Source organism: Podarcis filfolensis (assembly GCF_964270895.1).
Source record: "Podarcis filfolensis genome assembly, chromosome: 1".
In the NCBI taxonomy this organism is placed as follows: Eukaryota; Metazoa; Chordata; class Lepidosauria; order Squamata; family Lacertidae; genus Podarcis; species Podarcis filfolensis.
Genome location: NC_139604.1, coordinates 115,217,604 through 115,232,466, shown reverse-complemented (window position 1 = coordinate 115,232,466; position 14,863 = coordinate 115,217,604). Strand labels below are relative to the sequence as shown.

Here is a 14,863-nt window from a genome sequence, read left to right as displayed (position 1 = left end):
AATTCATAGCATGCTATAATCTCAGGGAATATACCATAAAATGGTATATAGATGGCATCTTACCTGCAAAAAGCTTGCTAAAATGTATAAAGGAAAAAACATCAACCTGTTGGAGATGTAAAAAAGAGGAGGGATCATACTCTCATATGTGGTGGACCTGTATAGCCATTGGCAAATACTGGAATGATATTTATAATGAGTTTAAGAAACTATTTAAAATTACTTTAAAAAAAAAAACCCCATAGATTTTCCTACTTTGTATTTTACCATCAGAAATTTAAAAAGATATAAGATCATTGTTTATGTATGGTATAACAGCAGCTAGGACCCTTATAGCAAGGAATTGGAAAAATGAAATGCTCCCAGAGATTACAGATTGGCAGATGCTCATGTTAGAATATCTACAAATAGCAAAACTGACGGGATCAGTTAGAGGAATATCGAAACAAAAAACAACTAGAGAACGGATAATATTTAAGAATTATGTAAAACTTTATTGTACAAATAATTCCATATTAGCAGAAATTGAGTGATATTTGTAAAGAAAAAAATCAAAGGAATGTATACAAAACAGAAAGAAATGATATTATACAATGTAAACCTGTGTAAGAAAGAATGTTATATCAAAGAGTATAATGAGAAGGATGGGAAGGATCATGCCAATGAGTACTTTTACTATGTAAATAACTCTGTCTTCTTCTTTTTTTGATTTCTTTATTTCTTATCTTTGTTACTTCTTTATTTTTTATTTTTTATTTCTTTATAAATTTTATAAATTTTATATAATTTTCTTTTTTTTCCTGTTAAGAGTATAGACATGCAATTTTTTTAATCAATAAAGAGATAATTTTTTAAAAAAAATGTCTTCAATGTGCAATAGTCTTTAGCAAGATCCCCAAAGTAACAGTACCACAACTAGTCAGGTAAAAAGATAAGACTCCACACATGAAGAGATATTGTGTTATGGATTTTTTGAACAAAGATTTGCCAGGCTGCAACTTTTCCACATGTGCAGCCCTCCTGAGGCAGGCTTTTCAGCGAGGGACAATGCAGAGCTGATAGGGCCGAGGGCAGTTGGTTACGCCGCTCAACACCGGTGTGAGATCGATGTCTTTGGGGTCAATGATGGACTTCAGAGTGAAGTTCTGTAATATGGTGGTCAAGAACAAGAAGATCTCCATACGGGCCAGACCTTCCCCCACACATATCCGCTTCCCTGCAAAGGAAACCCAAAAGAAGATGCATAACAACCACTTTGGCTGTTACAGAGAAAATAACAATCATGCCAAAGGAGCAAAGGTGCTGCTCCAGAACAGCTCCTGGGAGAGTCACTCTTTCCACCATTTCTTTTGTTTCAGCTGGCCACAGGAAAGGTACAAGGAGTTCTGATGGACCCAGAAGCCTCTGCCCCTCTCTCACAGTCTGGGAGCCCTTCAAGTTTAGGCTGCAGGAGGAAGGAGGTTCCCCCTCATTGCCCCGACACCAGCCGATTAGGGAGACTGGAAAGACCTGAGCTGGCCAAGACTGCAGCCTACTGAGGAAGCAGAGATCTTACCTGCTGAGAAAGGCATGAAATAGTCGCTCTTCCTGAAGGTGCCATCTTTGTGCAAGAAATGTCCTGGGTCAAATTCTTTGGGGTTTGGAAATTCTTTGCTGTCATGTAGCACAGATATCAGACTTGGATATATGGTAGTGCCCTGCAGAGAGTGCAAAGAAATGGGCTAGATGGCCATGACAACCAATTAATGGTGTGGGAAGGCACTAACAGGAAGGAAGGTACTTTGTTGATACAGAAGAAGAATGGAGCAGCTTCAGAAGGCAATAGGGTGTTTCAAATGAAGCCCAGGCTTCAAGATGCCCAGCTACGCTTTAGGAGTTGGGCTAAACTACTTCCCTTGCTTGTACATAAGAAGAGAAGAAAAGCTCTGCTGGATCAGTCCAGTGGCCCTATCTGGTCCAGCATCCTGTTTTCATGGTGTCCCACCAAATGCCCATGGGAAGCCCATCAACATAATCTAAACAAGACAGCACTCTCAATTCCTGTGGTTTCCACCCACTGGTATTCAGAAGCATACTGCCTCTCACCATCGGGGTAGAATATAGCCATCATAGCTAGCAGCCTCCTATTACTACTTAGAGCCTTGAAAAGAGCTGACCTTTGGAATGACATATTGTCTGAACGGTGTATCTTTGAGTACTGCATGAGGGCCGCTCAGTGGGGCAATAGAGATGAACCTCTGGATCTCATGGATGACAGCATCTGTGTAAGGCATTTCCCCATGATCTGCAATGCAAGGACTTCGTGATCGGCCAATAACTCGGTCAATTTCTTCATGCACTTTCTCTGTAATGGGAAGAATGACGTTTAACGCCAGTGCAGGAAACATTACAGAAGAAACTGAAACTCGGTGGGAATGGGTGCAAGGCTCTGCACATTTTGGAGCTTTCAATTGTTTTCTGATGCCAACTTTCTACTAACTTGTCACCACAGGCAATTTATTGTAGCTTACTTTCAGCAATCCAGCAATTCAGCAAACAGGGAAACATAGTATAACTGCAATTATTTATATATTAATTTAATTTCTATCCCAAAGGAGCCCAGCGGGACAAAAGCTTTAGGGATGTTATAGGAGCAAGTGATGGTCCAGCTTAGAGAGATTCCTATTGGAGGCACTGTCCTGCAGTGATTCTGATCCTACCTGAGGGCCTTTTGACCCCTGGCCCTTGTGGTTGTGCCTTTGTCTAAAGCAGTGGTGTCCAAACTTTTTTCAAAGAGGGCCAGAAAGGATGAAGTAAACCTTTTTTTTAGTATTTTACCCCCAGGAAATAACCTGCTGCTGGGGTCGGATTAAACCGACCAGCAGGCCCGATTAGGTCCCCAAAATGGACTTTGGACATGCTTGATCTAAAGGATCTGCACTGGCTGCCAGTACACTACTGAGCCAAATTCAAGTTGTTACTGTTTGCATATAAATCCTAGGGTTTGCAATATGGTCAGCTATAAGAGCTCATCCACACTTCTGTTTTTGCTGGGATTTCTAGGCACAGGTCTGTGGTTACTAGGCATGGATCTGAGCATTTTGTCCACCCCCCACCCCCACTGTTGTCTCCAGGAAAGCCTTCTGTTTACTCCTGATGTCAGTCAGCGATGATTAACATTCAGCTATGAACAGTGGGTTTTCCTGGGGAAAGTGGCAGAACAACAACCTCTTGGACCTGTGCCACATAAATCTAGGAGAGAACTAGAATAATAAGTACTAATAATGCATCTGTTTTACCTTGTATCTCTGGGTATTTGAGGAGGATCAGGAACCCGTATCGCAGTGTGGTGCTGGTGTTCTCTGTTCCAGCCCCAAACAAGTCAACTGTGCTTATGGCCAAGTTTTCAATGGTGAAATGGGATGCACTATTACCTTTTTCCTGCAGAAACACACAACACAGTCAGTGGAGGCAACTCAATTGCTCTGAGTACAACATAACAAGAATTTAACTGCGCCACTGGGAGCAGCTCGCTTCCCAAGACACATCTTATCTCAAGTCTTTTTATAGCTCGTTCCTCTGGACATTCCTTGCCCAGAGGGCTAATCATTAGAAAGAACTTCCCACTTACTGCAGGAACAAGTCAGCAATGGGAAATGAATCTACTCCAATGGGGTGTGAGCAGGAATCTCTTTCCTTGGCATTCCCCACAAGAAGCTGGATGGAAGTCTGCTGGTTGGGAAGCTTCAGGAGTGGCAGGAGAACCCACTTGGAGAGTTCTGTGAGTTTGCATGATTACCTGATCCATTTTCATAAGGAAGCAGTCAATAAAATCCCGAGGTGAGCTGGGGTCCAGAGCAGGCTTGTGCTCTTCAACCTCCTCCAAAACAAACTCTCTGAGTGCCAAGTTGTTTTTCAGCACTTTGCGGTGGGGCCCAGGGATGCATTTCATCAAAGAAGGAAAGATGTTGTAGAGCTAGAAGAAACACAACAAAAGACCCGTTGGCACCAACCTCAGTCAGGGTTTGTCCACATTCAGGCTTCAGTATAATGTTGGCCACTGTTGCCTTGTGTGCATTTCAACTCTGTGGTCCACACACCAGCATTTTCACTACCAATGCCTCCCAAATCTATATAGATGTTCCCCATCAGCTGTCTTATATTATTATTTTATATCTGCGGTTCGTAGACTAAAATCAAAATATAAAACCACAAAATTCATAATCAAAATAAAAACAACAACCCAGATACCCCCCCAAACTCCACATGTTAAAAGTATGTACTGAATGAGACCATTGTTCTCTCAAGGTCAGTACTGCCTATGCAGCAGCTCTGCTGGGTTTCATTCAGAAGTCCCATCCCTAACCAGGGATGCTACTAGGGATTGACTCTGGGACCCTATATAAACAAGCCAAATGCTCTAAAACGGAGCTATGGGATTACATATATATCTATAAATCTAGTCCCATCTGTTTCTCCTACTGAAACCAGTCCGTGTATACACCCCTGGCTTAAAATTCAGCAAGGCGCAACATTTCATAAGAAATGGCAGGTTAGATATGGATTGTGACTAACATCATGTATTCACACCTTCTCAAACCATTAGTGGAAGCACACTGGATGCAGAGGCAATGGCAGTGTGTATACATCCCAAGTGATTAGTTCCAGTTACAGTATTGAGCCTGTGGGTTTTCCTCGTTAAGCTTTACTTCCTATTCCACTGGGCTGCTGTTGAGTTAAGTCAAACCTTGGTTACTAGACCCAGGTATTGGTATTGGCTCTCCAAATTAAAAACAAGAACATAAGAAGAGCCTACTGAATCAGGCCAGTGGCCCATCGTGCTGTCACAGTGGCTAACCAGTTACTCATGGCAAGCCTGCAACTAGGACATTAACAGAAATATTAAGAGGCAGAGGCAGTATGGGCTATGAGAAGCCTGGAAGAAAGACATTTAAACAGCAGGAAAATGGCTACAGCCAGAGGCAGTATATACATAAAATAAATATTCCACATGCAAGTAAACTTTAGACTTTGTGGAAAAGAATGCATTTAACCAGATGGCACCTACCTGTCCCCAAGGAGAGCTAAAAACCTGAAAGTTTTCACTTATTAAGCTTAGCATGGATAGCAACTTCTTGTCATTATAATCGTATCGTTTCCCAAAGATAATTGCACAAATGACATTGGAGAGAGCGCAACTGAGCAAGTAGGTTGGATCCAAGGGCTTCTCTGGAAGAACAAGAAAAAAATAATTATACCCATTACAGGTTTTAGGCAATAATCTAGTCTGGAATTTCTGAGCTGCCATTTCCTGGCTCCTGGCCTCAGTGGTCAGACAGGGAGCTGCCTTTCTCACAACAATTCTGGAGGCATGGGCATCTTCAGTGGCTATGAGTGGTTTCTTCCAAGGACTTTCCAAGGTGCTTTCTTCCAGCTTCAGCCAAGATATCCTTAGATAGGAAAGAGTGACCACAGTGGTGCAGGCCTTGGTGAAGTCTAGACTAAAACTAGGGAATCTAAAGCACTTCAGATGCTGCTAGACTCTAACTTCTGGACCACTGTTGACTGTTGGGGCTGAAAGCAGCTGGAATTCAACAATATCTGCGGAGCACTCTTGCAGTTGATAGAGAAGCAGCAGCCGGGCTTTAGATGGAACTGGTCTGTGTCAGCATATTACACCCCTGCTGAAAGCTATGCATTGTTTGCCAGTACATTGACAAGGTAAGTTCAGTGCATTACTGGTGTGTATGAAGCCCTCAGTGACCTAGGACCAGGTGGTGGTTAGTAATCTGTTGTAATATACCCCAGAATCTGTTGTGATGTTTAAGGGGGTCTGTTTGATAAGCCTATGTCGATGAAGGGCAGTGGCTACCCACCCTGCGTGTCCTGGAACTTTTCTAGCAGGAACTGTGCTTCCTCCTGGATCCTCTCCTCAATACTTTTCTTTCCCATGCCAAAGTTGCGCAGGGTGGTAAGGGCAAAATGTCGGAGCTGCTTCCACATCTCCCCATTGCTGAATATAATTCCTGGAAAGCAGAAGAGGAAATGGGCATGAAGGAGATGGATGGACTGAAAGGGAGAGCAGAAGAAGCAGGTTGGAAGAGCAGGAGGCTCTTATTCTTGGCTCCAGACCACCTGGAGACTTGGTACTTTGGTGGCTCCTTATTCCATAATCAGTAGCTGGCCAGTCTTCTGATACATGCCCTTACTGTAAAACATATGTGTTTAATGTGCATAAAATGCTATGTTTGTGTGTGTTGCGTATGAAACGTAGTGGAGGTTTACATTTGCAGAATGTCCATTTTTGCAGCTAAAACTTAAAAAGAGGTTTCAATGTTTCGATATTTATGTTAACTGATAATTCATCTCTTGGAGCCTGGGTCTCTCTCTGAAGCTGACAGTATAATGAAGAAGCAATAGTCCTTGGACTATATTAACCAGAAAGAACTTAAAGAAAACTGGACTACATTGCTAATTGTTTAAGTGCAATGTGTTGATTTGTATTTATTTATTTTCTTGGTAACAAATTTATAGATAGTTTGCAGTAACTTTGAAACTCTTTCTTGGTGTGGAGAGCTTATTGATTCACAAAATCCAGGCCAGGGAATTCTGCTCACATAACTCTCACACTTACTGCCCACACCAGAATTGCCCCAGACCATTATTTTTAAAGGCTAGAGACTCATTCAATCCTGTTTTAATTTTTGGTGCTTCCTCTAAACCAGAGGGTGTGGCACATCCCAGGGGGGCGCCACCTGTGGCGATATCACTCCCCTCAGGGATTGCACCCAGGGCGGCCAGCACCCACCACACCCACCTTTCTCCGCTACTGCCCTAGATATTCCTTAAGTACTTTTATGAGATGGCTCATTTCTCTCTTAAATGGCAATGCCCAATATATAGCTATGCTATTAAAAGGCTGCTAATTATCTATTGCTACTGTCCAGTGGGAACATTAATTAGGAAAGTTTATCTCAAGATGCAGTGATTTGTCTTTGCAACCTTTTTTGCTTTATTTTCATGAATAGAGGGATTTTCCTGTGTCCCCTCCTCCACTGGTCAACCAGCATAAAATACCTAATCCCTTGTTGACATCATCAGCTAATGGCAGGCGTCCCCTGGCAGCAAATTCATCTCCACGGTCGATCAGCGCTTCTTTCACTGCATCATAGCCATGCAGCACCACAACCCGTTCTGTTCCAAAATACATTGTGAACACAGAGCCATACTTCTCACCAAACTGGAAAAAAGATAGAGAAGGACACACATCTAGGTGGGTTTGCGGATTAGGAGAGAGTCATATAGCTGATGTAGAGCCCCGCTGCCCCCAGACTCACCATGGGCATCTGAACCACATGACTCTTAATAACATACAGAAGAGTTCTGCAGCTAGATCAGGCCGAAGGCCAACTAGTCCACAACTGTTATCACAGTGGCCAACACAGTTCTTCTGGGAAGCTCAAAAACATGACCTGAGTGCAATAGCACGCTCCCCTCCTGCAGGTCCCTGGAACTGGTGGAGGTTCAGCATCATGGCTAGCAGCTATGGGTAGCTTTATCTTCAATGAATTTTGTCTTAACAAAATTCCACAGTGAATTCCACAGTTTCAATATGCACTGTATGAGGAACTACTATCTTGTGTGTGTTGTAAATCTTCCAACACTCAGCTTTAATTGAAGACTCCAAGTTTTAGCATTACAGACCCTTCAAGTGTCCCTATTTTCCAGGGACATCCCTGATTTAGAGAAGCCATCCCAGTTTGATCACAGAATGTCCTTAGGCTGTCCCTATTTTCATTGGAGAAATGTTGGAGGGTATAGAGTTATCCGACCCCCTCTGAAGGCAATCCTGAATAGGAAAGTGTTTTTTTGTTTAATTTCTAATGCTTTCATTATGTTTTTATATATGTTGGAAGCTGTCCAGAGTGGCTGGGGCAACCCAGTAAGGTGTGTGGGCTATAGTAAAATTATCGTTATGGAATGGGATGTCCCTATTTTCATTGGAGAAGTGTTGGAGGGTATGGCATTATGAGAGGGGGGTAAAAGTGTTTTCCCGTCTACTTTCTCTATACCGTGAATATGATTATACTGCTCTGTTATGTCCCCCTCACACTTATTTTTCTAAGGGAATTCTTAAAGTACCTTCCAACCAAGCACATTCTGGGGAAAATAAAGGAGCAGCTTTTCGAAATACAAGAAGACTATGAACTCCACACTGTCCAGCAGAGGCTAAAAATGTTCAGAGGGCAAAAATGGCCAAACCATCCATGTGCGGAGGGAGAATTGGACCCGCCCCCGCCCCCTGTCTCTAATATAGTATGAAAATTGCACTATTGCTTTTTAAAGTTCGTTACTCAGAAGGGGGCTTTATGCCTTTTATTTTAAGGATAAAACAATAAAATGACAATAAATTAACCCCCTTTGTGGAGTTGTGGGACCTGCTCAAAGTCCACCTCTTTTCTGAGGAGCCTTTGGGACAAGTCCCTGCTCCCCATCCCTGCTGATGTAGCCAAGCGCAAGTCCGTGCCACTGAAATCACAGCGATTCTGCTATTCTTTTCTTCTGGTCTGGATGCCTTCTCCCCCCCCCCTCTTTTGCTTCTCCTCTGTCAAAGTGCAGAGTCTGTTGCCTTATACTCTGCAAATGTGCCCTGCACACTGATGGTACCATCTATAAATAAACAAACTGACAATGGATTGTCCCCTTCCAAAAGAGTCAGATGAAAAGAGGCTTGCAAACAGGTAACGGTCATCAACAGACAGCTGTTGAGGAAGGTGCTCATCTTTGGCTTACCTCCTGGAGAACCTGGGCCAGGTTGTTGGTCTTCAGCTGCAGAGCGTTCCCTACGATGGGCAGTGGAGGTGGGCCAGGTGGCAGCTGCTTTGCATTCTCTGGCGTTCTGCTCCTGACTGCAAGGAAAACAAGACATGAGATACATATGATCATGAAAATGGTCACTGTCCCTAGAGGCTCCATGGCACCAGCTAACAGTGACTGAAATGACTCTAGATGAATTAATTTGCTTTCCAATTTTATATACTCTGAGGAGGTCACATATACATGGATTTTCACCAATAGGAATTCTAGGTTTCTCTGAGTAAATGAGATTAGCCATTAAGTAGATCAGGTTGTAGAATCAAGAAATGAACTTCTCTGAACTTCTTTTTCTTCATTGATTATTAAGGCAATGATAACGGCATTACTGTACACAAGGTCTGTGATGTAAGACAACCAGGGGTTCAGTTTTTTCTGCCAAACATTGTAATGTGCCAAGAAAGAAGCAAACCAAGAATTCAGATCAATATAAGTTTTAATAGTGGGGGTGGTCCCTACTCACAATTCAATAGTCAATAGAAACCAAAACCAATCCATTCAAAAGTATGTCTTCTAATAAAGATTACAAACTGAAATAGAGATTACAAACTCTAACAGAGATAACAAACCCAAACTCAAAGATTTATGTATAAAACAATAATTCGTTACAAAGATTTTCTCCTTTTCACTCGACAATAATGTTTATCCTTATAATTTATCAGCTTGCAGATGGAGACTCAGTTTCAAACCTAGACAGCATCTTAAAAAGCAGAGACATCACCTTGCCAACAAAAGTCCGTATAGTTAAAGCTATAGTTTTCCCAGTAGTGATGTATGGAAGTGAGAGCTGGACCATAAAGAAAGCTGATCGCCGAAGAATTGATGCTTTTGAATTATGGTGCTGGAGGAGACTCTTGAGAGTCCAGTGGACTGCAAGAAGATCAAACCGATCCATTCTTAAGGAAATCAGCCCTGAGTTCTCACTGGAAGGACAGATCGTGAAGCTGAGGCTCCAATACTTTGGCCACCTCATGAGAAGAGAAGACTCCCTAGAAAAGACCCTGATGTTGGGAAAGATGGCGGGCACAAGGAGAAAGGGGACGACAGAGGACGAGATGGTTGGATAGTGTTCTCGAAGCTACCAGCATGAGTTTGACTAAACTGCGGGAGGCAGTGGAAGACAGAAGTGCCTGGCATGCTTTGGTCCTTCTTTCCATAATTTCACCCAGTCTCTCAGTTGTATGTTATATCCAAAATCTTTAGCCCAATGAATCATAACCGACTTAACCTCCTCATCTTTCAAATGCCATTCCAGCAGCAATTTATACATTTTGGACAAAATGTTAAAATCATTAACATTTCTTGTTCAAATTTCGATTCCTTTTCCTCAAATCCTCTTTCTTTAAAATCTTGCCTAAACCTTTCATTGACCTGGTAATAATGTAACCAATCATAAACATAATCTTAAATTTCTCCATATGGTTTCATTTTCCATTTACCATCTTCCTTACTTATTAGTTTCCCATATGTTATCCATTTCCCACTCATAATGACCTTTTTCACATTCATCGCTTCTAATGGAGATAGCCAATGCAGTGTTTTTTGTTCCAATAGGTTTTTATACCTATCCCAAACCTCTATTAGAGATCTTCAAAAAATATGGTTTCCAAATCCTTTATGGACTTTCGTCTTATTATACCATAAATAAGCGTGCCAACCAAATCTATTGTCATAACCTTCCAAGTCCAGCAATTCCGTATTTTGTAGTTTCATCCATTTCTTCAACCAACAGAGGCATGCTGCTTCCTAATACAATTTCATAATACATAATACAATGGCAGGGCGAAGCCTCCTCTTTCTTTAGCATCTGTTAATAACTTAAATTGAATTCTCGGCTTCTTACCCTGCCAGTTATATCTTGAAATTGTCTTTTGCCAATCTTTCAATATTGCAGCCCCTTTAATTACAGGAATTGTCTGAAACAAAAATAACATCTTTGGTAGCACATTCATCTTTATCACTGAAATCCTACCCCAAAATGATAACTTCAACCTCCCCCATATCTCTAGATCTCTTTTGACACTATTCCACATTGGCGTATAATTATTTTGAAATAGATCAATATTTTTAGAAGTTAACCAAATTCCTAAATATTTCACTTTTTTAACAATTTCTATACCAATTTCTATAAGGCATTGCCCCACAATCTGCCATGCAAGGACTTCGTGATCGGCCAATAACTCAGAAGAAACTGAAACTCAGTGGGAGTGGTTGCCAGCCCCTGCACATTTTGGAGCTTTCAATTGTTTTCTGATGCCAACTTTCTACTAACTCGTCACCACAGGTAACTTATTGTAGCTCACCTTCAACAATCCATTTGTAAACAGGAAACATAATAACTGCAATTATTTATATATTAATTTAATTTCTATCCCAAAGGAGCCCAGCGGGACAAAAGCTTTAGGGATGTTATAGGAGCAAGTGATGGTCCATCTTAGAGAGATTCCTATTGGAGGCACTGTTCTGCAGTCATTCTGATCCTACCTGAGGGCCCTTTGGCCCCTGGCCCTTGTGGTTGTGCCCCTGGCCCTTGTGGTTTTTCAAAGAGGGCCTGATTGGTTGACCAAAGGGCCAACCAAAGTCATGGACCTTTTTTTTAGGATTTTACCCCAGGAAATAAACTGCCCCTGGGGCCCGATTAAACTGACCAGCAGGCCGGATTAGGTCCCCAAAATGGGCTTTGGACATGCCTGGTCTATAGGATCTGCACTGGCTGCCAGTACACTACTGAGCCAAATTCGAGTTGTTACTGTTTGCATATAAATCCTAGGGTTTGCAATATGGTCAGCTATAAGAGCTCATCCACACTTCTGTTTTTGCTGGGATTTCTAGGCACAGGTCTGTGAGTCTAGGCATGGGTCTGAGCATTTTGTCCACACACACCCCCACTGTTGTCTCCAGGAAAGCCTTCTGTTTTACTGCTGATGTCAGTCAGCGATGATTAATATTCAGCGATGAACAGTGGGTTTTCCTGGGGAAAGTGGCAGAACAACCATCTCTTGGACCTGTGACACATAAATCTGGAAAAGAACTAGAATAATAAGTACTAATAATGCATCTGTTTTACCTTGTATCTCTGGGTATTTGAGGAGGATCAGGAACCCATATCGCAGTGTGGTGCTGGTGGTCTCTGTTCCAGCCACAAACAAGTCAACTGTGCTTATGGCCAAGTTTTCAATGGTGAAATGGGATGCACTATTACCTTTTTCCTGCAGAAACACACAACACAGTCAGTGGAGTCAACTCAATTGTTCTGAGTACAACATAAAAAAATTTAACTGTGCCACTGGGACCAGCTCCCTTCCCAAGACACATCTTATCTCAAGTCTTTTGATAGCTCATTCCTCTGGACATTCCTTGCCCTTGAACTTCCCACTTACTGCAAGAACAGGTCAGCAATGGGAAACGAATATACTCCAATGGAGTGTGGGCAGGAATCTCTTTCCTTGGCATTCCCCACAAGAAGCTGGATGGAAGTCTGCTGGCTGGGAAGCTTCAGGAGTGGCAGGAGAACCCACGTGGAGAGTTCTGTGAGTTTTCATGATTACCTGATCCATTTTCATAAGGAAGCAGTCGATAAAATCCCGAGGTGAGTTGGGGTCCAGAGTGGGCTTGTGCTCTTCAACCTTGTCCAAAACAGACTCTCTGAGTGCCAAGTTGTTTTTCAGCACTTTGTGGTGCGTCCCAGGGATGCATTTCATCAAAGAAGGGAAAAAAATCCGAATTCTATCAATTCCTGGAAGAAAAAGTCATAGAATATTTAGGGGGGGGGGATTATATTATTAGGAGATTTTAATGGAGTAGTCAATCCAAACATGGACAGAACAATAAAGAAGAAAGAAAAGAGACAAAACAAACTCCCAACTACATTTTTCCAATTAATAGAACTCCTGAATTTGACGCTTGGAGGTTTAAGAATCCAACAGAGAAAGAATTTACACATTATTCAGAGCCACATAAATCGGCGGGATGAATCGACACGATCTGGACAACAAAAGATTTATTAAATAATATTACAAAAGCAGAAATCCATCCAAGGACATTTTCAGATCACAGCGCGGTCTGGGTTAACTTTAAAGGAAAAGAAGAAAAGGTTAAAAGGTGGCAACTTAATGAGAGTATGCTAAACGATGAAAAAACTGTACAGAAGGCCAAGCAAATCTTAGAAGAATATTTTAAGTTTAATTTAAATCAAGGAGTAGATCTAGAGACGGTTTGGGCCGCGGGTAAAGCCGTCATAAGAGGCTTCTTTATCCAACAAAACGCATTCCAGAGGAAAACAAAGGAGAAGAAGAAAATGGAGATCTGGGAGGAAATTAGAAAAAAGGAAAGGATCCTTTTCCAAAAACCAGATGATGAACTAATTAAGCAAAGTATAAAAATTTTACAGACGCAATTCTCCATGATAATAAACGAAGAGATAGAATGGAAGATAAAATGGTTGAGACATAGAAATTTTGAGTTTGCAAATAAACCTGGCAAACATCTGGCCTGGCAATTAAAGAAGAAAAAGGAAGATAGAATTATCAATAAAATTAAAATTGAAGACAAATGGAGTCAAGAACCGAAGGAAATTAGTAAAAACTTTGCTAGTTTTTTCGGAAAACTATATAAAGAAGGTCCAGAGACTCTAGAAAAAATAATTGATTATTTGGGCAAAAATAAACTACCAATAATACCTAAGGAAAAAACTGAAATCTTGAACTCACCAATAACAGCTATGGAGGTGCAACAAGCTATACAGAGATCAAAATTAGGAAAGACACTGGGCCCAGATGGTCTCCCAGCTAATTACTATAAAAAGTTAGAACAAGCATTATTTCTTCCCATGAAAGACCTAATGAATAATATTCTGGCAAATGGAAAGCTACCGGAAACCTGGAAGGACAGCTTTATTACTCTTATCCACAAACAGGGAACAGATGCCTCAAACATGGCCAATTACAGACCCATTGCACTGCTAAATAATGATTACAAGATATTCGCAGACATTCTTGCAGATAGATTAAAAATGGTGCTGAAAGAGATAATTCATAAAGATCAAACTGGATTTCTTCCCGGACGATTTATGCAATCCAATATTAGATGTGTGATTAATGTATTAGAATATTTGGATATTAAAATTGATAAACCAGCAGCTATTATGTTGGTGGATGCTGAAAAGGCTTTTGACAACGTGTCCTGGAAGTTTATGAAAAAATTAATGGAAGAAATTGGACTGGGAGAAAATATTTGTAAAGGAATAAATGCCATCTATTCGGAACAATATGCAAAATTGATCATCAACGGAAGAATTACTGAGGAGTGCAAAATAAACAAGGGAACCAGACAGGGCTGCCCATTGTCACCAATGATATTTATCTTGGTGATGGAAGTCTTGAACAATCAGATAAGAAAGGATCAGCTTGTTAAAGGCATCACTCTGGGAAACAAAACATATAAAATTAAAGCTTTTGCGGACGATTTACTTGTTATGACTGAAAACCCTAAAGAAAGTCTGAAAAGAGTGCTGGAATTGATTAAAGAATTTGGAGAAGTGGCAGGCTTTAAGCTGAATATAACAAAAACAAAAATGCTTGTTAAAAATGTAACCACAGAAGAAAAGGACAACTTAGAAAAAATATTGGGACTGAAAATCTCTTCAAAAGCGAAATCCTTGGGTATTTGGATCACCCCCAAGAACAGAAACTTATTTCAGGATAATTACACCAAAACTTGGTTAGAGAAAACTTTGTAACCTGGAGTAAACTAAAATTAACATTTCTGGGTAGGATTTCCATTATAAAGATGAATGTGCTTCCAAAATTAATCTTTTTATTTCAAATGATTCCAATACTGGGCGAAGCAGGTTGTCTCAAGATATGGCAAAGAGAAATTTCCAAATTCCTGTGGGAAGGGAAGAAACCTAGAATTAAACACCTGATCTTAATAGACATAAAAGAGAGAGGAGGCTTTTCCCTACCCGACCTAAAACTTTACGGCCTGTTTCACCTGCCTAAAAGATTGGTGC

The 14,863-nt window shown here is 41.2% G+C and overlaps 1 protein-coding gene and 1 long non-coding RNA gene across 2 annotated transcripts in view; one reads left to right on the top strand and one right to left on the bottom strand.

The window, feature by feature from the left end:
- Positions 1 to 14,863, top strand: part of LOC310766217 — a 195,960-nt gene that overhangs the window by 98,288 nt on the left and 82,809 nt on the right. The window lies entirely within an intron of this gene.
- Positions 957 to 10,820, bottom strand: LOC310763388 (cytochrome P450 2C19-like). Its single transcript, XM_083615435.1, has 10 exons — positions 10,697 to 10,820; positions 8,773 to 8,888; positions 7,057 to 7,219; positions 5,856 to 6,005; positions 5,048 to 5,208; positions 3,779 to 3,955; positions 3,279 to 3,420; positions 2,157 to 2,344; positions 1,556 to 1,697; positions 957 to 1,216 (listed from the first exon to the last, which is right to left on the bottom strand). Exons 1-10 carry the CDS (start codon positions 10,803 to 10,805, stop codon positions 1,035 to 1,037), a joined length of 1,530 nt encoding a protein of 509 aa, XP_083471561.1. The 5' UTR covers positions 10,806 to 10,820; the 3' UTR covers positions 957 to 1,034.